A 27787-nucleotide genomic window follows, 5' to 3' on the forward strand; every position below is an offset into this window, starting at 1 on the left:
AAATTTCCAGGCTAGGGGTCAAATCAGAGCTATGGCTGCTGGCCTATACCACAGCCACAGCAACTTGGGATTCGAGCCATGTCTGCAACCTATGCCACAGTTCACGGCAATGCCAGATCCCTGACCCACTGAGCAAAGCCAGGGATTGAACCCATATCCTCATGGGAGTACATCCATCCTGCTGTGGGTAGATATACTCATCCACAGCAGGAACTCCTGGTCATGAGCTATCTCTCTCTTTTTTTTTTTTTGGTCATCTTTTGTCGTTTCAGGGCCACCCCTTAGGCATATGGAGGTTCCCAGATGAGGGGTCTAATCAGAGCTATTGCCGCTGGCCTACGCCAGAGCCACAGAAATGCCAGATTCAAGCTGTGTCTGCACCTATACCACAGCTGCCGGATCCCTAACCCACTGAGCAAGGCCAGGGATCGAACCTGCAACCTCATGATTCCTAGTTGGATTTGTTTCTGCTGCACCACAGTGGGAACTCCATGAGCTATCTTGATGTTGAGGAGGTAGCATTCACTCTGTGGCTGTGCATGGAGCAGGCAAGGTCTGGTTTGGGAGCTGGCAGAAGCTTCATGGTCATGGTGCCTTCTTGTCTGAAGCAGATTCCTGAAGAGGATGTGGTGGCAGAACAGAGAATGCAATTTCCTGATCTTGGAAGAGGCATAGCTCTTTGGAGGTCCTAGTTCTGCAGAAAGCCTTGGGAAGTTATCTCTGAAAGCTCAGCCTAGAGTCCAATTCTTCAGTAATTCTCAAAGCCATTTAATATCCTGAGATAAATCTCTTTCTGCCTAAACCAGCTGGAATGGATTGTGTGTGTGTGTGTGTGCTTTTCTTAGGGCTGCATCTGTGGTGTATGGAAGTTCCAAGGCTAGGGGTCTAATCAGAGCTACAGCTGCTGTCCTACACCACAGCCACAGCATTGTGTGATATGAGCTGCATCTGCGACCTACACCACAGCTCACAGCAACCCCGAATCCTTAACCCACTGAGCAGGGCCAGGGATCAAACCTGCATCTTCATGGATGCTAGTTGGATTCATTATCACTGAGTCACAATGGGAACTTCTGGAATGGATTCTGTTTTCTAAACCCAAACTCTGATCAGTACAGGGCAGAGATAAGACATGGCGTCCACTGTAAAAAAGTCCGCTGATTTTATTAAGATACCTCTCTAATCCCATCAAGGAAATGGAATGTCTTCTGAAGTTTTCCTCCTAAAGTTTTACTGGAATTTCACTGATCTAAGTATTAAACTGAAAACAAATCTCACTTCAATCCTATCTGGTTTGTGATGAGGTAATACTGATTTGGTGTCCTGGATAGCAGTGACTTGGCCAGTGTTTACTTAGAATTGTTCAGAGATCAAAGGATCTTCATTTGCTAGATGCTAATATACAGAGATATACGGCAGGGGAGGGAAATAATCAGATTTACTGTAATTCCAAAGATGCTCCTGCAAAGATGGATCTATTCCCTATGTGAACTCCTCGCCAAGGAATAGTGGCTCGTTTCTCCATTTACCTGGATTGTGACAGGTTCCCTGAGAAGTGGACAGCCCTCTCAGGGCCCCAAAGCCAGAATACCATTTATAAATTGGCATATTGGCATGGGTTCATTGGCAGCCTTTGAGCTTGGTTAGTGTGAAACCACTTCCTAATACCTGGTCACCTCTGGGCAACTGATAAAATGGAGCTTCTGGACCTGTGCCACTGAGGACTAGACCTTGACCTTGGAATTCTGGTACCTCCCCCATGTCACCACCACCCAGGCTCAGGCATCAGAGGAGACTCTACTTGAAACAAAGACCATGTCTCTCATGGCACAATTATCACTATAGCAGGAATCTCATTGGAAGAAGATTCCCAAGGGCACTGCAGAGCTTCCTGAATGGAACTGCTTACGAACTTTATTTATTATTAAATTATTTTTAACAATATGTAGAGAAAAATAGTTGACTTACAGACCAGTCAGAGAAGAGTCATAATCCTGCTTGTCCTGGGGAAAGCTGCCATCCTGAGGAAACAGGCACGCCAATACTCTCCAGCCTGTGTTTGATAATGGTTTTTGCCCCCTGAACCTATGCTAATACTTTAGAAAAGATACAGATACTAGGTGAGTCATTTCTTGATGGATTATTTTGATTTCCTCCTCTTCCTGCCTAGAATGTTAGCCGGCAACCACATAGAAAGAGCGCCGTGGTAGCAGGATGGTCTGACTCGGGATCACATACCTACATTAGAAAGCCCTCCTCTCTGGGTGATTTTTTCTATGGCCGTCTTCAGATCCCGGGAATTCATGTGAGTCTTGAGATTAAATTGGGTAGCAGGGTTGTCTCTGAAGATTCAGAACAAGAAATAAAAATTAGCTGGACAGTTATTACACTTTGGAGGAAAGCAGAAATCAGAGTTGATTGGAGTTCCCGTCGTGGCTCAGCGGGTTAGGAACCTGGACTAGTATCCATGAGGATGCAGGTTTGATCCTTGGCCTCTCTCAGTGGGTGAAGGATTCAGCATTGCTGTGAGCTCTGCTGTAGGTCACAGATGCGGTTCAGATCGTGCGTTGCTGTGGCTGTGGTGTAGGCCGGCAGCTGTAGCTCCAATTCAATCCCTAGCCTGGGAGCTTCCATATGCCAAAGGTACAGCCTTAAAAAAGAAAAAAGAAAAAGAAAAAAAAGCCAGAGTTGATTGTTTTATATATGAATGGAATGGAAGTTGCTTCGAAGCTTTAAGCTGGTATTTATAAAATGCCTCCCCCCACCGCCCCACGGGGTGCAGAATGAAGAGTGAGATGGGAGGACTGGGTCCTCAGCAGTGTGTGTAGAGAAAATAAGGCTGTTTCAGGACTCAGGTGTGGGTTCTGGTTTTGACTGTGCTATTTCCTAGCTGTGTGACCTTGAGAAGTCATCTAACTTCTCTGGGCCTATTTCCTCATCCAGATAAAAGTAAAGAACATGACATTCATATTGCTAAAAAGCAGGACTGTTGTCAAGCGGGATTTTGCAAATGTCAAGATGTCCCCAGACCCTCCTCTCCAGGAAGGGAGTCTCAGCTGATAGCCACCCCCGCCCCACTGCCGGGTTACCCCAGCCCTGGGACTGCATCTTAACAGTGGTGTCACAAAGAATCCCTTCCTCTTTTCCATTCTGTGGCTCCTGTGACTAGGTGAGAATACTCAAGTCTTACTGGAAGGCCAGTGTCTATTTTATTGAAGCCTGAAGAAGGTTAGCTGGAGAGGATTTGGAGCAACTTCAGTGGAGAAACAGGATGAGACGCCTTCTCTAGAGGGGAGTCTCCTTGGGTAACAGGCTGGGGAGCAGCTGAGCGGGGGTGTGGTACGCCTTCCATGACCTTTCATGACACGAGGGAGGTGTGTCGGGAGGGATGAGGGCTCTGGGGTGGATGTGTGTGGTCACAGCCAGGATGAAGTGGGTTGTGGTGGAACCACATCTCGTGAAGCACTGACACTCAGCCACAGGCAGAGCTTCACGCCAGTTCCCTCCAAGGTCACCTGGCACCCCGAACTCCAGAAGAGCCTGCACTTGCTTCAGTGCTTTGACGCTGCTGTCTTGAAATTGCTAATAATTGTGGAAAATGGGTCCATGCGAATTGTCCTGACTGCAGATTACTCAGCCTTCAAGGAGAGGGAGAAGGAGACTTTTAAAAGCAGTCTTTCCACAAACACCTGGAATAGATCCAGGAAGAAGCAGGTTTCAGCAGTTTGGGGTGGAATTCTGAGGCCCTGAGGTGGCTTCTCAGGCAGTCCTCTGGGGAACCCGGAAATTCCAGGAAGCCAGTTCCCCAGCACCTGAGGGGAGGCATCCCCTGGTGCCCTCCTTGCTCCGACCCTATTTTCCGATCCTCTTTGCCATCCATGTTGGAGGAGAGTTTGGAAAATGGTTGGAAGGATGCCCCTCTGTCCTCCATCTCGTAGTGAACAAGGGACATCGGCTGGTTTTTAGACAAAACCAAAGCAAACTGCCCAGAGGCTGCTTCTCTAAAGGGAGGTGATGTTGGAGTTAGGTCAAGGATCGGGTGTTGTCAGTGCTGTGGTGAGAGTTCAATCCCTGGCCCTGGAATTTTCGAATGCCACAGGTGTGGCCAAAAAGGAAAAGAAAGGAAAAGAAAGGATTGGTGAAGGATTGGTGATGTGAGCCTGGGAAGACAAGGAAATGTTTGAGATAAGCTCAACCAAAGTGGCTGTTGGGGGAAAAATCCAACCAGAGGAAAAGCCACCAGATGAAAGCCAGGTGCTAGTTTAGGATTAAACACCAACAGACAACAGCAATAAAGCAAACCACAGAATGGAGAAATGTGGGTGTTCTGGCTGAGCTGGACCTCACTATCTACCCACGGTGTGAAGCCTGTGGACCGAGGCTGCTTGACACACCCCAAAGGCAGGTCCTCGGGAAGGGAGTAGAGTGCTATCAGCTTAGTCATCTAACCTCGGAGCTCCAGGGCTTGCGGGTTTCTATTCTTACAGATCAATTTCATGAAATACTGCCCCCTACTGGCCATCTAGGCCCGAAACCTGGACCCATCAGTCTTACTTTTATCCCTACCTCTGTGTTTCTGTGCAGATCTGAGGTCAGACCCCCTTAACGTCTGGCTGGTTCTTATGTATCACTGTGTCAGCCTTTGTAATACTGGTTAATATGTCTTTCTACCAGAGAACTCTTTCCATGTTCAGCTGACTGCAAAATTCCTCTGCTCAAAAATCATCAGAGGCTCTCATTGTTAAGCTTCCTATTTTGGCTTTCAAAGTCCATCCAGAATTCATTGCAACCTACCAGGCTCATACCGTTCTCACGCTCACCTATATTCTATGTGGAATGAGTTACTCGCTGTTTCCTGGTTTTCTAGCTCTGGGCCTTTGCTCATCAATTTCCTCATCAGGGAGACCCTAACCATGCCCACCCTCCAAGTCCAGCTACCTGTCTCCCTGGCCCCCGGCCTCAGCTGACCATCACTGAGCCTGACTCAGCTTCCTCTAACCCATGACACCTCACGCAGTATGTGGCACCTTCAGGAACTCAATTAACAGTATTAAAGAGATATATATTTCTTCTTTCTTCTTCTGTGCATCTCAACCTCTAAATGCTGGTGTTCCCCGAGGTGAAGTCTCCCTCATGCATCCCTTCTCACGTGACTCACATCCCTGGGAAAGTCTCATCAGCTTCATCCACCAGGGTTCACTGACCATTCGCATGCCAACAGCTTTCCAGTGTACACTGAATGGTCCTTTCTCTTGGACCTCAGAATAGATAAAAAGGCTTCCATACATCTCCATCTGGAATATGCCCTATGGTACGCAGGTGTGGTCCATAGGCTCCTTAGGTCAGATATCTCCAAAACTGAAGTCCTTTATCTTCCATACCTGCTCCACTCAACCACCCATTCCTTCCTCAGTTCCTCTGCTGATGCATTGAGGCAGCCCAGCAGTATGCATTCCTGCCACCCTCTGACGCCGTCCTCATCAAAGGCTATGTCTTGTCAGCCCAGCCTCTTGAATACATCTTGTGTCTCTCATCCTTTCCATCCTCAAGTTTTCTTTTCTGACCTATTGCTACAGCTTCCTACCTGGTCTTCATGTACCACGGTGACCTCTGCAGAGGGTGATTCATCCAGTAGGCGCCGAGTGCCTCTCAGAGGTGGATTAACCTGGGCGCTAATGGGACCTCTTTCAAGGGACCTTATTTTATTTTTTGTCGTTTTGTGTTCTTTGTCTTAAAAGGGTTCCCAAAGTCTGGATCAACCCTTGGTGACAAAGGAATATAAACTTTTTGGGGCCTGAAAAGAATGAGTTGAAACAACAAAAATATTATTAGCTACAAAATAGAAAATTGCACAGTGGAGATTGACGACAACAAACAAGGGATTGTCTACCAAACCTAATGCTACGTACGCTTCATTAACTGTAAAATTTTTAACTCCTAAAACCTTAGTTACCCTTGAAAATGATTTGTGGGCTAGATTTTCTCACTTTGCAAGATTTCCTGAGTGTGTCTGACAGTTGTGAAGAAATCCTAGCTGATCACAAATTGTGTTTCTCATAGACATGTAATTTCAAAAGCAAAATTATAAAATTTTCTTTCAAAAGTTTTTACAGGAACAAAATATTTGAATGTGGAACCTAGTCACCTACTCATATCTATAGCATTCCTGTCTTATTGTTGATCACTTTGCGGTAAGAAAGATTGATCACCTCTTTCCCATATTATATGTGTTGTCAAGCCTTGTTCTTCACAGTAGTTATGTTCTATGAAGTTGTTGCAAAGAGCAGATTAGCAGATTCTAAGCCATTGCTCCTGGAGAAAATACTGGGTTAGGTTCCTCTGGGTACAAGATTTTCATCAATAGATCAATATAGAAACTTGTTTTATGTATGTTTCTTTTTCAAGACACCCTACTTAATATATAAGTGTCTTACAAATAATTAAATGCAAACTTTCTGTATAATGAAACATGAGCTGAGAAGGGTTTTTGACATTTTCCTGACCCTGGGGAAGGCTACTGTAAATTTTCTTTTGGCTTTCTGCCTCACAATGCTATCTACTATGCTTAAAAAAAAAAAAAAAAATCTGTCATTTCATGAATTCCTAAGTTCAGCCACTTTCTGTCTTCCAGAACTTCATCATGCATTATAGATATTAATTACTGTAATACTTTCTGGAGCAGACTCACAGATCAATGAATTTCCTTTTTTTTCCCTAAATGTACCAAATCATCACTTCATTAACATTGAACTCATGACCAACAGCACGATAAGTTGCCTGAAGAAAATTTATCTAACACTTCCAGTTTCTCCATTAAGCATGTTGCTGCCTTCATGTGCTTAGAACACCAGACAGCACTTCAGCGCAACACTTGGAGTCATTAAAAATGGAGAAATCAGTGAAAAGCAGAAAAATGTGAAACACGTGGTGCTAAATAGACTGAGAAGGACACTTGTTTGTAGTAGGAGCTGAAATAAGGAGGCAGAGCGTGGCCTTGTTTGACCTCAGCAGGAAATGTGTCTCTTTCCCTCTCTGTACGTGTCACGTGCAAGTGCCGTGAGCAGTGACTTTGGAGTTACAAGGACATTTTAGTGAACGGGTGAATTTGCAAATATGGAATCCTCAAATCCTGAAGGTTGACTGTAAGCTACTTGAGAACAGGCGCTACGTCCCAGTATTTCCTATCCTTCATGCTTAGTATACAGGGGGTCATAGAGAATCATGGCAGGAAGGGAGGGAGGTCAGATGTCCCTTCCTCGCTTGTATCATCCCCACTGGAGCCAACACTCCCCTCTGAGCTCGGCACTCATCGTGACATCATAGAGGTAGATGAATCCATCTGCAGAAGCAGACAGATGAGCTATTCATACGCCCAATGAATAGATGCTTTTAATTTTATTTAATGTTATTTCTTTTAAAAATATTGCCTCCTCACCAGCTGGCGAAGGCCTAAAGAACAGAATCTCTATCACAGTTATTTATTTATTTTTAATGAATTGAAAGGTTGGATCAGAGGATCTCTGAAGCGCTTTCCAATTGCTACAATTACCATTAGGGCCAAAGCCAAGGAGCTCATCCACCAAGGGACTGAACAGGCAAACGGAGTCAAACCACTTGGATGAATTTTACATTCGTATCCCCTGCAAATGGCACAGTGCGCAGAGCATGGTAAACACTCAATAAATCTTTATTAAAATGTAATGTAATTAAATTATAGGAATGAACGATGAATGTTTACCCTGCAGAGTGTGGCAGCTCTTAGTACCAGAGTACATGGGTGTCTGTGTCCTTTTTTTAGGATATATGGGCTGGTGGCCTGACAGCCTAACCTGGTTCCTTTTTCAGAGAGAAAGATTATTAAAAGTTCAAAGAGGTACTCCCTCATGGCTCAGCAGGTTAAGGATCTGGTGGTGGTGCTACTATGGCTCCTTGTTGCTGCTCTGGGTGCAGGTTTGATCCCTGGCCTGGGAACTTTCACATCGTGGGTGCAGCCAAAAAAAATTCAAAGAAGTATGCCACTATATGTATATTTTTTGGATATATGGGCTGGTGGCTTGACACCCTAGCCTGTCTCCTTTTTCAGAGGTGAAGATTATTCGAAAAGTTCGAAGAGATATGCTACTATATTTTTATGTAAGCAGCTTTTTAATTTGTAATGTTATTAGAAGATCTCATTAAAGGAAAATATATTTCCCTCAGTGACATCAAAGATTGCCTTGGAAACTAAGAGAAGAAAATAAACAAAGAGGTTTCGAGCTCAAGGAGAAAATATCAAATTAGTCAAGGTTTGGAAGAGAGCTAAGACTAATGAAGAGAAATTACAGGGAGCCAGCATTTGACTATGCATAGAAAGGGATAATTTATGCAGTAGGAAGGAGCTTTCCTGCAAGTGTGTGAGAGGAAAGAACACCTGTCAGAGATGGGTGTGGGTGATTCCTAGGAAGCTGGGGACCTGGGGGCAGGGACCTGGACACACAATAGTGTCACCAGACCTCTCCAGTGACAAGACCCATCTGAGGTGCCCTGTCCAATGGCACAGGTTGCCAGGTCTCCTCCCAGAAGGAACCCAGTTCTGTAGGTCTGAGCTGGGGATGGAGATTTTTTTTTTCAACAAGGATCCAGGTGAATTTCATCCAAAGGAAAGTTTGGGAAGCCCTGGATTTTAAAGGACTTCTGAGGTACTTTCGGTCTCAAGGCTCCCATTTGGTTGAAGTCCCAGAGGCTGTTGGTTCACCCCATAACACTTTCAGTCACACGGAGTGAACCTCTCAGATGAATTTTTATGTCAGTCAAGATACATTAATCCTAATCCCTAAAGCAGGACCCTTCCCACACTGTTTCCTCCAATAAGGAATCTCCGTAAGGCTGCAATCAAATAGCCTGACCATACTTACACTTCCAATTTTCTTAAGGCTAAAATGTGATGATTTACAGACTTAGTCATTGAGACGAACCATGCTGTGACCTCAGGAAGATGTAGAAGGGGACCCTGATGTCTAAGGACATGCTGGTGGCAGCAGGTTGGGTGGCAGCTGTGTCCCTGGAGGGCATTACCTGGCTCAGAATGAAAATGGTTCTGCCCCCAGTCCCTCGAAGGACTGAGCATCTGTGGCCAACCCGGTGGCCTGCGCCAGTCTGCTCAGGGACTCAGCAGAACTAGCATCTTCTGAAAGGACCCTGACCTTTCTCACATTTCCTAGGATCAGAGGTGGGGAGCGGAGTCTTATACAATCAAATTTTGTTTTTAATGACTTTTAGCTTTTTTCCACTATAGCTAGTTTACAGTGTTCTGCCAATTTTATACTATACAGCAGGGTGACCCAGTCACACAGACATATATACATTCTAAATTTTGTTTTTAGAGGAGTGTTTTGTGTTTGGGAGGGGGGTTATTTTGGTTTTTTTGGGCGCAATAGTTTTTACTATTTTTAGCAACAATAGTTCTACCCCTCCACCAACAAATAGAAAATGAACCTGCAAACCTCTTCCTGCTGAAGGGAAGGTGGACTGTAACCTGCTGATCTGAGAATCACTCTGAGGCCAGGGGCTCTCAGGCCTGCTGTCTGTTAGCAAAACGTCACAGGGCTTGGTAAGTGCAGGGACATGGGACGTCTTGGAACAGACGCAGTGTCTGCTGCTTCGCAAACTCAGCCATGTATCTGGTCACCTGAGATTTTGTTAAAATGTAGATCTTAATTCTGCAGGTTGGGTGTGAGGTCCCAGGTTCTGCCTTTCTCTCTCTCTCTCTTTTTTTTTGTCTTTTCGCCTTTTCTAGGGCCGCTCCCATGGCATATGGAGGTTCCCTGGCTAGGGATCTAATCGGAGCTGTAGCGGCCAGCCTATGCCACAGCCACAGCAATGCGGGATCCAAGCTGCATCTGTGACCTACACCACAGCTCACTGCAATGCTGGATCCTTAACCCACTGAGCAAGGCCAGGGATCGAACCTGCAACCTCATGGTTCCTAGTCAGATTCATTAACCACTGAGCCACGAAGGGAACTCCCCAGGTTCTGCCTTTCTAACAACCTCCCAGATGATGCTGTGGATCATATTTGAGTGGCAACATCTTAGAGGATGCTATAAGAATCAAGAAAAGCAGGGGCAGGGCTGCCAGTGATGAGGGGAAGTGAGGAGGATAAGTAAGAAGGTTCGAGAAGATGCCAGAGGGGCTGAGAAGAGGGAGGAGGATGGAGCTCTTGCAGGCCTGGGCTGGCAACCTGGGAGAGAGAAAGGGGCCGGGGACACAGATGGCAGCACAGCCCCACGAGAATATTTGTGTCTTCTCTCTCTAGTTGCGCAACAGAATCACCTGGGAACTCTAAAAAAATGAATGGCACTTGGCTCTTATACTCAGAAATTCTGATTTAATCACTCTGAGGTCTGGTCTGGACATGGGATTTCCAAAAGCTCCCCAAGTATTTCTAGTGTGCATGGGGTGGCCGTCTGCTTCTCTAGCAGAATGATGCAGGGATCTTGGGAGCCTGATCTCGGGGCGGGTGCCTGGGATAAGCCCAGTCAACATGCGATGGGAGATCAAGGGGAACCGTGGAGTAGAAGTGGTCCAGTCCTCCTTTCCTTTGTCCCTCCAGGAGAACCACGGGGTAGAGAGCAGGAAAAGAGTAAGATTCTTTTTTTTTTTTTTTGTATTTTTAGGTCTGCACCCGAGGCATGTGGAGGTTCCCAGGCGAGAGGTCTAATTGGAGTTATAGCTGCCGGCCTGCACCATAGCCACAGCAACACCAGATCTGCAACCTACACCACAGCTCACGGCAATGCCGGATCCTTAACCCACTGAGCAAGACCAGGGATTGAACCCGCAACCTCATGGTTCCTAGTCGGATTCGTGAGCCACTGAGCCACGACGGGAACTCCAAGAGTAAGATTCTTGTGTGACCTGAATTCCCAGCGCTCTCTGCCTAGAGACCGTGTCCCTGAGGCTTGTGGCTCGGGGGTTCCCCTGCCTGTCTCTCAGGAGAGAAGTGTTCAGGGGTGGGGGTGTCTTTTCAAATGCCATTAGGCCCCAGAGAGGCCTCCCAGGCAGATGGGCAGCTGTTGAGGGATCCTGCTCCTTTCTGTAAAGGCAGTGTAGACAGAGGGCAGGAGAAGGGATGAGGCAGCAGCTGGAGAGACCTGTGCTCGCCAGGTGCGGCCACTCTCCCCTGGGAGGCCAAGCTGCCCCTTCCTCTCTTAGGAACTGGTGATTTTCAACCTGGGCTACAGACTGAATCACAGATTAAAATTCCAGCTTCGGGGTATTTGCCAGATTCTGGTTTAACTGGTCTCGGTTGGGACCCAGGCATCAGCATTTCTCAAAGCTCCCCTGGTGATCACAAGGCGAGTCAGGGCCCAGGCAGTCCCCCTCTGCTCTAGGGTCCTGTGGTGCTGAGTCTCCCATCTCTGGGCCCCCTTCCGCTGGGGCTTGTGTGCCAGCCCCTCCTATTCTTCCCCATGCTGTGGACTCAAGAAAATTCGACAGGATGTCCTCCTTGCCAGGTGTATCCATCACCTATTTCTGTGGTAAACTTGGTGGCTTAATAGCATCTCGTTAGCTTACAGTTCTGGAGGTCAGAAGTCTGACGTGGGTCTCTACGGCAGGGGCTTGCTGATTTCCAAAGCTCTCAGAGTCATGGCTTTGTCTTTTCCAGCCTGCATTTCATGCTCAGGGCCCCCTCCTCAACTTCACGGCCAGCTGTGACATCCTTCTAGCCACTCTTCAGTCACATCTCCCTCCAACTAATAATAGCTGGGAAAAGTTCCCTGCTTTTAAGTACTCAAGTCATTAGACTGGGGCATCAGATAACCCAGGACAAGCTCCCCATCTCAGGGTCCTTAACTTTATCACAGGGACAGAGCCCCTCCTGCTGGGTGAGGTGACAGCCCTCAGGTTCCAGGGATTCAGACAGGGGCAGCATGGAGGCCATCATTCTGCCCATCACACCTGACCTGACACCTCCCTTCTCTCCCCACTCCCCCTACTCTGTTTGCCTCACACTCATTGGCTCATTGTGAAGCTTTGGATGCAGGAAGGGAGGCTTCTGAGTGTGACCTGGGAGTGTTCAGTGTGGGGCTGAGGTGGGCGGGCTGAGAAGTAAAAGAGTAAGGAGATGCAGCCCAGCTCAGAGCTAAAACACGAGGCACCTGTCAGAGAACCGAGAGCAAAGGAAAGTGTATTTCATTTTGAAGCAAAGAAAAACCAACATTTGGCTTTATTCTGTACCTGTTGGTATCCTAGGGTTGATTACAAAGTTCAAAAGAACATGTGCAATTCTGTTCCATTTTTGCTGAATTGGGGACCAAAACAAATCCATATGGAAGGTCCAAGGGCACTTAGCACCTGTGGATCCAGGCGGCAGCTAACACGCAAGCTGCTTGGCTTCATTATTCTGTTCGTTAGAGTTCACCTACTAGCGATGCTCTGGCTGTTCTTTCACCTGGCCTCTCAGTGTTCCTGCAATCATGAGGCTGCTGGCGGTTCAATTCTAAAATAGAACATGTGTGCAAGAGAGGCCTTGATCTTTGGCCTTTTCTGCTACAGTGTCTCAGTCTTCAGTTTGGCGGAAAGCTTCAATTATCAGGAGCTTTCTTGGCAGAGAAGCAAAATCTTTGCTTTGAAGTCAATTTTGTTTGACATTTTAGGGATTAACAACCTAAGATTGAATATCTGTCCTCTCCCCAGTGCTCATGCATGTAGCTGTGTGTTCTTAGGAAAGTCAATCAACCTCTCTGAGTCTGTATCTAACGCCGCCTCTCTTACTGGAGGTACGGGATGACTGTGGAAGGAACGCTGGGTTCCTGGCCTCTGCATGTGCAGAGAGGGGATATTGGAGAGGAGCTTGCTGATACCGTTGCAGCCATGGTGCTCCCCCCTCGCCCCCTCCCACCCCTGTCTGGACCAGAAGTAGGAACCCTAGGCAGGCAGGGGATGACTCTGGTCAGCTGAGGGAGAACAGAGTGGACAAGCAGAGAGACGAGGAGATGCAGGGAGAGGAGGGAGGGAATGACCACCCACTTGCCAGTCCTGCGGTTTCAAGCTCCCTTCCCCTGCCTGTCTGGGTTGGGTTTCTATCTCTTGTACCCAAAAGATAAGTACAGTGAGTGCTGAATTTTGCATATCACACCATTTTTTATACTTTCTCTACTGCATAATTTCTTTTTTGAGTGTAATGATTTGTATTTTTTTCCATTATAGCTGGTTTACAGTTTTTTTTTTTTTTCTTTTTACAGCCACATGTGCAGCATATGGAAGCTCCCAGGCTAGGGAGCTGCAGCTGAGGCCTATGCCACAGCCACAGTAATGCCAGCTCCTTAACCCACTGAGAGAGGCCAGGAGTCAAACCCGCATCCTCACAGAGACAACGTTGGGTTCTTAACCTGCTGAGCCGCAACAGAAACTCCTAATTTCTTACTTACCTTTTGTTTCTTATTTGTCTTTTGTTTCCCAGTAATAGTTAATATAAGTCATTTGAATTCTGAATTTAAAAGCCTGAGTTCTGCCTCAGTTCTCCTAAGGAAAACTGAGGGAAGGAATTTTCTGGGGGGATCTTCCATATGGACCAGTGGCAGCAGTGATGGAAGTGAGAGGCCTGGGAGAAGGAGGAGTTCTGAGCTCAGGCGTCCTCCTGCTTTGGCCACTTGGAGTGATGGTTCTTGCAGGGGCCGTCATTCCTTTTAGAGCCTGTGTCCTCACTGCAACATGAGGAGGCAGAACCAGGAGCTTTCTAAGGCCCCGTTGCTCTGAGATTCCAAGAGAGCAGGGCTGATTCCCTGTGAGCATGTATCCGGCACTGGAATCCAGTGAGAACCCAAAACATCACTAGAGGAATCAGTCTCCAAGCCAGGCAAGCACTGGAAAGCCCTTTTCCATAACTACTGGCCCCATATCTGCATCCACCTCAGCCCCTTAGCCTTTCCTGCCCCATCCCCTCCCTCTCTAGGCACTAAGACCTTGTGCTAAAGAAAGGATGGGCAGGAGCCGCCTAGGTGGCTGCGTGGGTTCCCCCTCCAGCCTCATTGCACCCTCCTAATGCCTCTCTCCAGTTGCCTTTGCTCCCCTCCTTCCACTGGCAGAGGTATAAGCTCTGTGCAGCCATCATTTCATTGCTGACCCTTCACCCCACGTAATCGGAACCCGAGGCTGGAAGGGAGAGGAGGCTCACCCAGTGTGTCAGCCCAGCATTCACTGACTGGATGTGTTCCAAGCACAGAGCCAGTCCCTGGGTTACAGAACGTCAGGGCTGGCAGAGCCCTAATAAATCATCTGGTCCGCTTGTTGTGTGCTTTCCAGATGGCAGCCCTTACATGCAGAGGTTAAGTGACTTGCTTAAGGTCACACAGCAGAGCGAAGGCCAGAATTCAAGATGTCACGTCACCAGTTCATTGAGCTCCCCTCTCTGCCCTGAGGCTGAGGAGGGTGAGGATGATTGATTTGAGCATAAAGGGAAGGAAAACGGACACATTTGCCTTGAGGGCTTTAAATTAATAAGAACCCTGGATGGAAAAACAAATAGCAAAGGCATTTTGAGAAACTTGACCCTGGAAAGTATGAAGGTAAACTCTTCCTTGCAAATGATGATCACATTAGGGAAACATGAGAGAAAATGGTTTTTTTTTTTTTGGAGGGAAAGGAGTCTCTACCCAATTGTTTTTCCTTTCCTGCTACATTTGTTCTCTAATCCACATTCCCATCGGCACACAACACTAGTCTCCTGCTATTTTTCTTTTCCTTGACATATTTATCACCTTATTTTCATATTATCCTATAAACCTTGGTATACATAGCTTTTAAAGCAGCTATTTTTAATGCAAGATGACACACCAAGCTTTGAACCCCCCAATAAAACTGACTGGGGACATCTGGCACTAAAACGATTACATTTCCTCCCTAGAGAAGCTTGCTATCATTTGCTATCTTTAAAAAGTAACACAGGAATGAAAATAGGTTGATGTGTTGAAAATAAGAAGACAATGACCAAAAGCACATCTTTTCCTATTTCAAGTTAAAATCCTCCAGAACAGTTGACATTGAGAATGAGCATTTTCACATATTCAAGTCTGACTGTATACAAGGGCCACTCAGCTATTCATTTTTCTTCACAGGAATAGAAGATAGTGCTAAATAGGGCATTGAATTTAATTATAAAAATGTAAACATCATAGCTTCCATGAAAAGAAAGCATTTTTGTTTATTTCTTTGGTGAGCTCAAAACTCGATATTCTTGTATCTTTACGTAACAACCTTGGTTAAAATGCTGCTCTAGGAGGTTCCTGGGAGATGTCCGAAGGGTCCAGAGATACCCTAGATATTGTCAGGTGTGTGTTTTTGACTTTCCAGGAGGACAAAGCAGCTGTGACGGTGGCTTCTGGGCGAGAGTCACCTAGGCCTACATTAGCTGAAGGTCACACAGCAGAGCCACAGCCCGAGGCTGCCCAGACCTGGGGAAGGAGGGTTGTGTCTGAGACCCTCTGTGGAAAGTGAGACAGTTATTCTGCCCTTCATGGTTCTTGATCAAAGGTCTACCTATTATTTGAGACTCATGCTTGCTTGCTCACTCTTTTGATTGTTTATTTTCTGCCAATATCTGCAGATCTGTCTTAGAGAAAAGTCTATTTATAACTGAAATAAGATTGACTTATTTTATCTGCAGCAAGATAAGAGGTTGAGATGGGAAGCCAGTAGGAACTCTCAATTTCTACCCTACGTAGGATAGTAAAATAGACTGGGGACGGTCACGTGGGTGCCTGGCCAACTGATGAGGCCAGTCCTCTCCCGGCTCAGTCCTCCCCATTACTGGGTGGGCCTTTCCTGTACCAGTGCAGAGGCCTCAGTTTATCCAGAAAGTTCAACCTAGAGCAAGCATATTTTCTGGGCATCTCACTTACAGATGCAGCACTGGGGCACCTCAAACAAATACTCTACTAGTTGGAGCTGAACGGGGGGGGGGGGGGGGGTCACTTCCTCGTTCTATAGATGAGGAGACTGCGGGTGACAGAGGTGAAGGCCCCGCCCAAGGCCATGCAGCTGGTTAGTGGCTGAGTGTAAACTTGAACCCTGCTCTCTTCACTCCCAAATATTCTCCCTACCAAACAGGATTGCAAATACCATTAAGGTACAGATACGGATGAACCTGCCCCTGGCTTCTGGAAGGCTCAGATTTCTTACTTGGCATCTGAATGGCTTCCGTTGCTTTCATTTACGTTTGTATCGGGGCAGAGAATGAGTCTGCTCCAGGATGTGTGGGTATTTTTTCTGGCACAAAATTAAGCATAGGACCTCCCTCGGTTCTGCATTCAGCAGGGCCCTTACCCGTACTGAACAACGCCCATCAGTGGACCAGCAGGGCCGATGTCGAGAGCTTGGGCAACGTCGGCCAGGAACTGCTTCTGGATTCGGAATCGCCGTTTGCCGATGCTTGAGCTCCCATCGATCAAAAACGACAGGTCGACTTTGCAGCCTGAGGCAGGGAAAAGGCCTCTGTTACTCCGCTTCTCTCCCGCTGCATGCACCACTCACTCCCCTCTTCCCATACCAGAGCCCCCCCCCCCCCCCCCCCGAGAGTCCACCGAAAAGAAGTTAAAAAGCAGAGCAGCAAGACGGAAGGTATAGTCGTTTATTTATTCCATAACAGATTTTCACCCCGCACCAAGGTCCTAGACACTTGGGCTGGTACGTATTTCCATGACAGTTTTGGGATGCTCTTATTAGCCATCCTTGGAGGCTTTAGAAGCTCTGGGCTCCCGGTCAAGTGCAAGAAGGGCCTCTCCTAGACTCAGACCGTGTTTGTGCAGATCCCACCCCCACCCCGCCCCAGAGGTGGGCATTCTCTCAGCCTCTGGGGCTGTGGTCTTGAACTCTGGCTCTTTATAAATTGGGAAAGGCTCTGCAGGGCCTGTGCCCAGGGCAGGGCAGGAACTGCAGAATGAACAATTGTTGATACCAAGCCTATCCTTCACGTGCCTAGGCAGGGCAACCTAGAAATTATTCCCCCGTGTCAACAGATCTCCGCACTTCTTTGTAGCTGTCTGAGACTTTTGTCCCTTTCTTTTAGTTGTGATGGAGACTAGGACAGTTCTGGTTAGGATCTGGGGGACGCTGGAAATAGAGGAAGGTTATGATGGAGATAGGGGGATGGTGGAGCTGCAAGTGATTCCAACCTTTCAGATTCCTTTATGACATAAGTGAATAGAAGTTAGTGTCTTCTTTGCTCTGGACTGAAATTATATCATTTCAGCCTGACAACACTGATTATTCAAGGCTGATCACAAGTTCTTATTGGGAGGGGTATATCCCATTAATTAATAAAACATGAGGAGTGAATTCTCTAACAACTGCAATTTGGGAGACAAAACATTTCAAAGCAGAGTTCCAGGAGTTCCCATTGTGGTGCAGCAGAAATGAATCTGACTAGGAACCATGAGGTTGTGGGTTCGATCCCTGGCCTCTCTCACTGGGTTAAGGATCTGGCGTTGCCATGAGGTCGCAGATGCAGCTTAGATCTGACGTGGCTGTGGCTGTGGTGTAGGCTGGCAGCTGCAGCTCCAATTGGACCCCTAGCCCGGGAACCTCCATATGCCACGGGTGCGGCCCTAAAAACAAACAAGAACAGAGTTCCATAGGGGGAAAGATGAGAGACAGTAAAGTTAGAAACTTCTGGGCTGGAGTATCCAGGAGGGCACGGGGGCCAGTGCCCCTCTATGGGAGAGGGTACAGCTGTCCAGACCAGCCTGGATCTCTCTAAACTGCCGGAAGATAGCCCATGAGGCTGCTCTGCTCTCAGCTTCTGTTCTCTATTGCCTATTGCTTCCATTCCTCAGAAGGTCCACGACAGGGATTGATATATATTTTTTTCCTTTAATGGCCAAATATAGTAGTTCCCAGGGAGTTCCCATCATGGTGCAGTGGAGACGAGTCCAACTGGGAACCGTGAGGTTGTGGGTTCGATCCCTGGCCTTGCTCAGTGGATTGAGGATCTGGCGTTGCTGTGAGCTGTGGCGTAGATCACAGACTCGGCTTGGATGTGGTGTTGCTGTGGCTGTGGCGTAGGCCAGTAGCTGTAGCTCCGATTAGACCCCTAGCCTGGGAACTTCCATGTGCCATGCGTGTGGCCGTGAAAAGAAAAAAGACAAAAAAAAAAAAAGTTAGGCTAGGGGTGAATTGGAGCTGCAGCTGTTGGGCACAGCCACAGCCACACCAGATCTGAGCCACATCTGTGACCTATGCTGCAGCTTGAGGTAACACTGGATCTTTAATCCAGTGAGCGAGGCCAGGGATCCAACCCGTATCCTCACAGAGACAACATTGGGTCCTTAACCCACTGAGCCACAACGGGAACTCCAGGGGTGGATATTTAAAAAAAATGAAAGCAAGAAGTAGACATGAGTTGACACAGTTTTAAGCAGAACTGATGAAAAACACCTAGCAAAGGGTGATTCTCAGAACTGGCAGATTAAGGGGAAAAGTTCTATCTGAGAAGGTGCTTTATTCTCTTGTGACACATCGCAATCCAAACCAGAGAAGTAGGCGATGGCAGAGACCTCTCTGGGCCTGGATGACGCTGCTCTATCTGGAATCCATGTCTTGGCTCACTACCTCGCAAGCTTTTAGTCATTCCTTGTCTGCCTGGAGCTTCAGGGCCTGTCACCTCTTCCTTTTCTGCTGGCTTCCCCTGTCGTTTGCTGCCCCCAAACTGCCTATGCCCAAGCATGATCTTTGAGATGAAGATTGGAAAAAGCAAAAAAATCAAAAGTGGAGTTTAAAGATGACACTAGCCCAGGATAAAGTGAAAGAACTGGAGTTCGTGTCATGGCTCAGCAGAAATGAATCTGACTAGCATCCATGAGGATGCTAGTTCGATCCCTGGACTCATCAGGGGTTAGGGATCCAGCATTGCCGTGAGCAGATGTGGGTTGGATCCTGAGTTGCTGTGGCTGTGGGGTAGGCTGGCAGCTACAGCTCCGAATTGACCCCTAGTCTGGGAACTGCCATATGCTGCAAGTACAGCCCTAAGAAGGCAAGAAAAAAAAGAAAAAAGAAAAAAAGCCAAAGAACTGCTCTATGGCTCGGCATGTTCCCTTAACAGGGCAAACCAGTCTTTCCTATATCTAGGCTTGCGATGTGAGTTTCTGCCAGCAGGTGGCAGTGGTGCTCTTCAGCGCTTGCAGACTACTGGCACTTACAGTTTGCTGGAAATGACGATTCCCAGGCTCCACCTGACCTACTGAAATCAGAGCTGCGGTTTAGCAAGACTCCCAGGGGATTTGTACTCACATGACGGTTTAGGAAGCATTCTTGAAGAGTGGTTTCCCTTCCAGATGTCAGCAGATGCATTGACTATGCCTTTTAATGTGAAAACTTTTTTTGGGGGGGGGGGAATAACTGTTAATTAGAGTGAGGGCCTTAGAGAATTTTCTTTTTAAATTAATTTTAACATGGATTTTGTAGCATCTATTTTGGTTCTTCCTAGACCATTTTTTCTTTTTATTCTTGTATCTTAAAATGTGTTCAGGATTGACTGGTCATTTCATAGGTTTTAAGATGGTGAGGTGTCTCTTTATTTGCTTCCTTCTCTTCACTCATTAGCTTGATGGCTGATGTTTGGGCCGTCTTTGCTCCTTCTTCCCAATAAGGTTTTAATGACAGTGGCTCTGGCTCAGGGTATGAGCTCACTGAGACTCCAGTGGCTTTCTCACATTGAGATGAAAACATGCTGATGTGACGATGACAGCATCAATACAAAAGGACAGAACTGGCTTAGGACATGTTCAGAGTGAGCAATTTGTTATGGTCACTGAGGCTGGAGGAGGAGAAAGAAAAGACAGAGTATCTATAGGAATCAATCTACCAATTTTATTTATTTTATTTTATTATTTATTTATTTATTTTTGTCTTTTTGCCTTTTCTAGGGCCACTTCTGCGGCATGTGGAGGTTCCCAGGCCAGGGGTCAATCAGAGCTGTAGCCACCGGCCTATGCCAGAGCCACAGCAACGCGGGATCCGAGCCACGTCTGCGACTTACTCCGCAGCTCACGGCAATGCCGGATCCTCAACCCACTGAGCAAAGCCAGGGACCCGAACCCTCAACTTCATGGTTCCTAGTTGGATTCGTTAACCACTGCGCCATAATGGGAACTCCCCAATTTTATTAATTGCTTTAGTTTTCTTCAACGTGGTACAATTTATTGATTAATGCCTTGTGTTGGCCAATATATTAGGCCAGTGTTTCTTAACCCTGGATAAGTATCAGGATTGCTTATGAAGCTTCAACAAATAAAGATGCCAGGGAATCATTCCAGGTGGTGCTTCTCGAGGGTTAGTAGGCAGAGGAATCACCTAATTGAGTAGGTCTGGGGTGGAGCCTGACAGGCTGCCTTTCTAACAAGCTCCCAGGTGATGCCACTGCTGCTGGTCCTCAGACCACACTTCGTGTGGCAAGATGGGGGGAGGGTCTGAGTCAGTAGTTATGAGGCAGGGATTGGCAAGTTTCATTTTAAAAAATGTCTGCAGTTGGACTTCCCACTGTGGCTCAGTGGCTTAAGAACCTGGCATAGTGTCTGTGAGGATGAGGGTTCGATCCCCGGCCTTGCTCAGTGGGTTAGGATTCAGCCTTGCCGCCAGCTATGGCATAAGTTGCAGATGCGGCTCGGGTCTGACGTTGCCATGGCTGCCCTGTAGGCCTCAGCTACAGCTCCGATTTGACCCCTAGCTTGGGAACTTACATATGCTATGGGTACGGCCCTAAAAAGGAAAAAAATGTCTTCAGGTGATTCTCACACGTAAATTGAGACTCAGCTTGTTGGTCACTTGTCACAACTTTCTGGGGGAATTTGCAGATGCTCTCGTTGGCTCAAAACACACAGCTCCCTCCTGGTTTTCCTCTTTTCTCTGGTCCCTTCTTTCTGCTATCTTCGGGTGGCCTCTCTTCCACCCAGTTAGTCTCAAAGTTCTTCAGGCATTAAGTCCTCTGTTTCTTCCTACTCTAGCCTGTCTCCTTAGGTCACATTTCCTGTTTTCATAGCCTTGGTTCTGAACTTCAGCTCATCACCTTCCAATTCTAAATTTCTGGCTTGGCTGTTCCTTCTGAATGTCAGACCTGGGCAGTCAACTCTCTGCTAGACCGGACGTCTTCCCCACTCTCTCGGCTCCAAGCTGCTCTTTCCAGGGGTCTTCATCCAGCAGCATTTACCCTAGTTGTTCAAACCATCTCAAACTGCTTCCTCTCTCTCTCTCTCTCTTTTTTTTTTTTTAGGGCCACACCGATGGCACATGGAGGTTTCCAGGTAGGGGTCGAATCGGGGCTGTAGCTGCTGACCTACACCACAGCAAGCAACGTGGGATCCAAGCCGTGTCTGTGACCTACACCACAGCTCACGGCAATGCCAGATCCTTAACCCACTGAGCGAGGCCAGAGATTGAACCCGCAACCTCATGGTTCCTAGTTGGATTCATTTCTGCGGCACCATGATGGGAACTCCAAACTGCTCCCTCTCCTGCACCTCCACCTCTACCCCTCTAGATTCTTCCTTTCTAGCCCTTGAATGTGCTTTTCTCTCCCCATTTATGCTTCCTACTCTGAGCTCTGTCTACCATCATGTCCACTGTCCACCGTTCTTGCTGTCCAGCCAGTCTCCTCCTTTCCCTGCTTCTCTTTTCCCCAACTCCACCCTACCCTGTTGCCATAGTGACGTTTTAACCATCTGATCCTCTCCCCCTCTTGCACATGGAGAGTTTAAATCCTTCAAAAGCTTCCCTTTCCCCCTTAGAACAAAGTGACAGAAGAGAGGAGATAAATAGATCCAGGGTAGGAGAGAGATGGGGTCGGGTGGGCGTGAGTGGGTAGAGGGAGAGAGAGCAGATCAGATGTCAAAGCCATCACTCTGGATTTCTCTTGTCAGTTAACTTACTTGGATCTCCCTGGGATACTGGCTCCAAAGACTGTGTGCTTAATTCTTCTTTTGGAACAAATCCTGGAAAGAGCAGTAAAACTTTTGGTGACTTACAAGAACAGGAAGCATCTGGCCTCACCCCAGGGATGGGGACAAAAATGAATATTCACACTCAGCTTAGGGGGCTTGGCTTCCTGCTCGCTGTGCTCCTCTCCACTCCGCCCCCGCTTAAGAGATAAAAATGAATGAATATTTGCAGACAGCGGGTGCTTACAGTCCTGTGAAGTCAGGCTTGAGATCTGTCCCCTCATGCCCATTCACTTGTTTTATCTGAGCCTAGTTTCCTTATCTGAGAGCATTAAGCACTTTGCAAGTGTAAATTATCCCTCTGTAAAATTCTGAGAATCTCAGGGCAGGGCATGTGTCTCATCACATAAACGTTTCTTGTCCCCACATGGGAGTCCTCAGTCAACATTCAGTGACTGAGTTGATGGATCAAGATGAGTGAGAGTGGGGACCGTCTGATGGGGGCTGGGAGTAGACTGGAGGGGATGAGATGAGATACAAGCACGTCACACACCAGAGGGTCTAAAATCCAGCCCTTGGCCTCTAGTGGTCTGAGAGCAGAGTACAGATGCCAAAGGCTTTCAAGAGGCTGTGTGTGTGTGAGTTGAATTTCAGCCTCAGGGGTTTTCTTTAGAACTGTTTACCTGGGAGCCAAGTACACAGATAAATCACATAGGAAGCAAAGACAATAGGAGTCTTTCTAGGTAAAGCCAATGAGTGAAACTTGCAGCACTGCAAGTGAGTCCCCGCCCCACCCCGTTTCCGGGATGCTGGGCAGCGCCCCGAGAGTCTCCCCCAGTGGAGGAAGGTGCTGGGGGCTCTGGTCCTTTCTGGCTGCGGTCCATGGGCTTTTTCCTAGCTTGTTAGTTTTTCCGATTTGCAAAGCACATGATTTCATCTTCCCATTAAAGGTCACTTTGCTCCTCCCACTTCCTCACATCATTTAAAAGATTCGCTCATGGCATTTCTCAGCCAGGAACCCCGGGAGGGGAAGAAGTACATGCGCAAGGCCTCTCCTCTACCTCCCCCCACCCACCCACCAGCAAAATCTGCCCTCGGACCAAGAGTTGGAAGGCCGCACTTGCTGTTGGAGTTTAAAAAACACTCAATGCAGCAAACAGGGAACACTGGTTTCCATGAAGGGAAAACCTGAGTCCTATTTGCAAAGAAGGAAGAAGAAAGAGAAGGAAGTCAAGTGTGCTCCAGATGGAGTGAGGGTCTAACCCACTTTGAGGACCTGGAACTCACTCCCTTCCACCTTTCTATCTTCACACTTCCTTCCTCCTTTGTGAGCCATCATTGTCCCTTACCTCAGGCCTCACCGCGGGCGTTTCAGTGGGCCCTTCGCGTGGTCACCAGACCCTAACGTCCCAGGTGACCCTGTTGGAAAGGCTTCTCTAGCCGAGCTTGGGCTCTATGCCACTAGCTGAAATCCTGTGAATCTTGATCTAGCCACGGCCAGGAAGTTGGGCTGCATAATTACCTGCATCTAGAAGGACTGATCCAGGTTTCCATAAGTCAGGTTCCTCCCCTGATTTTCAAAATTAAAAAGAAATAAACTCGTTACTTCGATGAAACCAGCAGAAGCTCTCATGTGAACTGCTAGGATGATAAGGGTGTTCTAATTGTGGCTGACAGTTCAGTAAAGGAGCATGAGACCAGACTTTGGGATGAAACAACCTGAAATCTTTGGGATTTTCTCATTCAAATTTCTTAAAACTGAAGACAAAACATCTTTAACTTTTTTCTTCCCTTCATTATGCCCTGAGAATGATGGGATAATGGGAATCCTAATATTTAAGGGGAATTGAAACCTCATGCAATCTGAACCAACAGCCTAGCTTGTTTCTATAAGAGTCCTACAAGTGAGTGGCTGGCTAGTACTTGAATACCTCCAGAGCCAAGGGACTCACTACACCTCCTACATTCCCAACAAAAACAGTGCATTTATTCTTGGACTGTTTAGACTGTGAGAAAACTTTTCACTGTATTGATCTGAATCTTTATCCATCCAACCTTCCTTCCTCCCTGCTTCCCTTCCTTCTTCCTTCCTTCCATCCATCCATCACACTTCATAAGCACCCAGGGAGTTCCCATCGTGGGTCAGCGAAACGAATATAACCAGTATCCATGAGGATGCAGGTATGATCCCTGGCCTCACTCAGTGGGTTAAGGATCCAGCATTGCCGTGGGCTGTGGTGTAGGTCACAGACACAGCTTGGATCCTGTGTTGCTGTGGCTGTGATGTAGGCCAGCAGCTGCAGCTCTGATTCAGCCCCTAGCCTGGGAACTTCATATGCCAAGGATGTGGCTCTAAAAAGACAAAAACAAAATGAAACAAAAATAAGTGCCCAGAATATGCCCAGTATCATTCTGGGTACATTTATTTCACCCATCTGTTTGTGTTTCTTTCCTTAGAAAGCACATAGAACAAATCTGACCTCTTCAGAGGGAGCAGACAGTCCACTTGTTTCCTGAGGCTCTGCTTCTCACTGTGTGTCTCAAGCAGGCTAGAATAGGGTGGCACCTGGCATCCTATTTATTTAATGCCCCCTACCCCAAATGGCGCTGGTGAAATAGAGGGAGTGGTGGAAAGGGGAAATTCTTATCAATAGTCCCTGATCTCCTTGGGGGGATTCTGTCTGGAGGGGCTCAGAGGCAGCACAGACATGTTAGGGAGCCTCATAAAGACACCAAAGTGGCTGTTTTTCTCCCCCGCCCCTTCGCCTTTACCTCACAAGGCCAAGAGCATAACCAACTGTTTGCATTTCTTCAAGGCCAGCAGCTTTCCTGCATGCTTCAATGATTAACACACTCAAAAGTGATATTTTTCTTTGCATGATGAAAAGATAACAGGCTATTTCAAAATGCAGTCTGTGCTCTTGCACTTTCTAGTTTAACGGTGAGAACTGAGTTCAGTTTGGCTCAGCCATTAACCAGGGGCAGGACCTTGAGCAAGTCACGTGCTCTCCTTGAATCCTAATTTCTTTTTGAGTAACATCAGCAGTTTGGGTGGCGATGGTCTCTAAGTTCAGAATATTTACGATTTATGTATTTAAACATTCAGCTTCTTCAGCCTCGTAACTCTGTCTCCACCTACTGGTAAAAATGTGCACTGTGCCCTTTTTCCTAAAACAAACAAACACACAAACAAACAAACAAACACACAAAAAAACCATGCTGGTGACATCTCAGTTTTTGCCCAAGGCTTTCAGGGCCCTAGAGTGTGAAGAAGGATTAGAATGCTGGGTGCTCTATTGCTTTAGTAGGACACTAGTTTAGTAGGACACTAGTTCTCTGACACGAGTTTGGATACTACTAAACTCTAAACTACTAAACTTGTTTAGTAGGACACAAGTTCTCTGATATGAGGGATTTCCAAGCCTCACTTCTGTCCTGGAGGCCTGTCCTTCTGTTCCTGCCACTTTTATTTATTTGGCACAAGTTTGAACCAAATGACTTTCATTCAAAAGCCAAAGGCTGAAAAATATTTGGACAGCTCGGACTTGGTGTTTTGAGGTTTGGTGGTAATGGGAAGTAGATTTGCGGAAACATTTGTATTCTGGTGTCGAGGAGAGAGGCGTGATGTGGGGAAAAAGAAGAAAGAAGACCCCTCCAGAGTCTAACCAAACACTAGCTGTAGGCCTAGGGGTGGGGGGCTTGTCTGCCTCCTTTGATTTCTAGTTTTCTCCTGTATAAACCTGAGGTCATAAGGACTTGTCCTGCCTTGCCTCACATGAAGGTAAATATGTTGAAAATCACTCTAAAAAATATAAAAGACGCCATAAAACCCAGCTAATTATTTTTGTGATATGAGCCCACGTGGCAGGTGAGGATAACGAGGCTCATGGAGCGCAGGGCAGAATGTCAGGTCTAAGCAGCCAGGCTCCAGAGCCTGCACACAGCCACCACCCCATCATCACATGGGAGGTGGCGTTGTCGCTTCAGCATCTCAGGTGAGGCCATGGAACAGCCAGGCCTGGAACATTCCCCGCAGCGCATACTAAGTGTGGGACCCAGCCCATCACTGTACTAAGCCCCGCCCCACCTCTGCCCTAGTTACAGCGCCTTCTCTCTCTGCACAGCCAGAAGTTGCCAGCCCAGGGCCCATGCAGGAGCCGTGACACGTGCTCTCCAGTTCCATGGGGCAGCACAGGTGGCCCTTCAGCCCCTGGCTTCTCCCCAGGGACTCCAGTGTGGTTTTTAGAAGGAAGTATCCATCCAAGAGGCAGCAGCCCCTGGAGCAGGGGCGCTGTGCCCACCACCCTTCCCGGGGCCTGGCTGCATGCCCTGAGGGCTGCACATTTCCCTTGGAGAATGTTCTCTCTCTCTGCAGTGAGACGGGCACTCAGAGGGCTGTTAGGGGAGCTGAGGACAGTCAGAGGTCCTGGGCACGGGCTGTCACGCCAGTGGAGCATGGGCACTCTGGGGTTCACAGACGGTTTACCCTCCAAAGCTCCGTTTTGGGCTTTTGTTTGGGTCCTGGCCGCCTCTTCCCATGGAAACTACAGGAACGCCATGGTGAGGTTTCCAGGCCAGCGAAGCTGATTTGATCAGAGCTCATGGTACCCTGAAGCCAGGCAGCAAAATGATGGTTTTGTGGAAAAGTCACCGAGTTCTAACCTAAATCACCTGGAGCCTAGCACCCTCCCTCCCCCGGGACACAGCAGGAGAGACCAGGCCAGCATGAGTTGCCCCTGTCCTGACCCAGAGGGTCCTGGTAGCAGGGGCAGGGGTCTGGCCAGGGGTGCCAGACAAGGCAGGGGCATCGCTGATCATTCTGGAAGCGGAAAACGTGGTACCCACGAAGGCAGTAGTATCAGCAGCAAAATCCTAGAATCTGAAAATATCGGAGTCATCTCTCTGGTTCTAACACATAGCACAATTTCCGATGTATAGTATGTTCAGTAATCTTTTTTTTTTTTTTTTTTGCTTAAAGAGCAGTGCCCCTGCCGTGAAGATGGTGGCTTAAATTGGGGAGCTGTCAAGTTATATCCATGGGCAGAAGGCATAGTGGGTGGAGGAAGCAGGAATCACTCGTGGATCAAATTTCAGTGTCCTGTGGAGGAGAGGGTGAAGTGTGGAGGCCAACAGCAGCATCTGTAGTCCGTACATAGCAGCTTGTCTCTGCTGATGGGCTGCCCTAAACACAGATGGGTTATCTAGTGGGGCTCATGAGAGTCTGTCCCATGTGGCATGATTTTATCAGTGACTGGAAAGGAGACAGGTGGTATGTTAATCAATTTAGTGGATGACAGAGACATCGGAAGGATAGTTAACACAATCAATGACAGAGTTAAGATTCAGGAAGACTGCAGTGGACTAAGGGAGGATTTCATGGAGGTAAGTGTGACGTTCTAAGTTGGGTTCAAATCCACAGTTGTACCAGGGCAGGATTGGGGTGACCTGCTTCTGCAGAAATAGCTGAGGATGGAGTTCCCATCATGGTGCCATGGAAATGAATCTGACGAGGAACCATGAGGTTGTGGGTTTGATCCCTGGCCTTGCTCAGTGGGTTAAGGATCTGGCATTGCCATGAGGTCGCAGATGCAGCTCAGATCTGACGTTGCTGTGACTGTTGGTGTAGGCTGGCAGCTGTAGCTTCGATCGGACCCCTAGCTGGGAATTTCCTATGCCGTGGGTGCAGCCCCCCACCCCCTGCAAAAAAAGAAATACCTGAGGAAAATCCCTGGGAACCTGAGTGATTTCCAGTTCAGCTGGAGATGAGCTGATGGGGAGACAGAGCCTCCCCCAAATGGAACTTGGGATGTTCTCATGGAACCAGAGTGTCTAGGGCGAGAGAGACAATTCCCTGGCATGAACCTCGAGGTGCTGTTCTG

At 47.6% G+C, this 27787-nt stretch overlaps 1 protein-coding gene across 5 annotated transcripts in view; it reads right to left on the reverse strand.

The window, feature by feature from the left end:
• VIT (vitrin) overlaps nt 1–27787 on the reverse strand; it is a 113863-nt gene that overhangs the window by 11588 nt on the left and 74488 nt on the right. For all 5 annotated transcript variants that reach the window (XM_021087635.1, XM_021087636.1, XM_013996220.2 and 2 more), the window contains 4 exons: nt 23431–23478; nt 21900–21962; nt 16306–16453; nt 2239–2342 (listed from right to left, as the gene is read on the reverse strand). In XM_021087635.1, coding sequence (XP_020943294.1) covers nt 2239–2342; nt 16306–16453; nt 21900–21962; nt 23431–23478 — 363 coding nt within the window. The remainder of the gene's footprint in view (nt 1–2238; nt 2343–16305; nt 16454–21899; nt 21963–23430; nt 23479–27787) is intronic.

Source organism: Sus scrofa, chromosome 3 (assembly GCF_000003025.6).
Source record: "Sus scrofa isolate TJ Tabasco breed Duroc chromosome 3, Sscrofa11.1, whole genome shotgun sequence".
NCBI classification, from domain to species: domain Eukaryota; kingdom Metazoa; phylum Chordata; class Mammalia; order Artiodactyla; family Suidae; genus Sus; species Sus scrofa.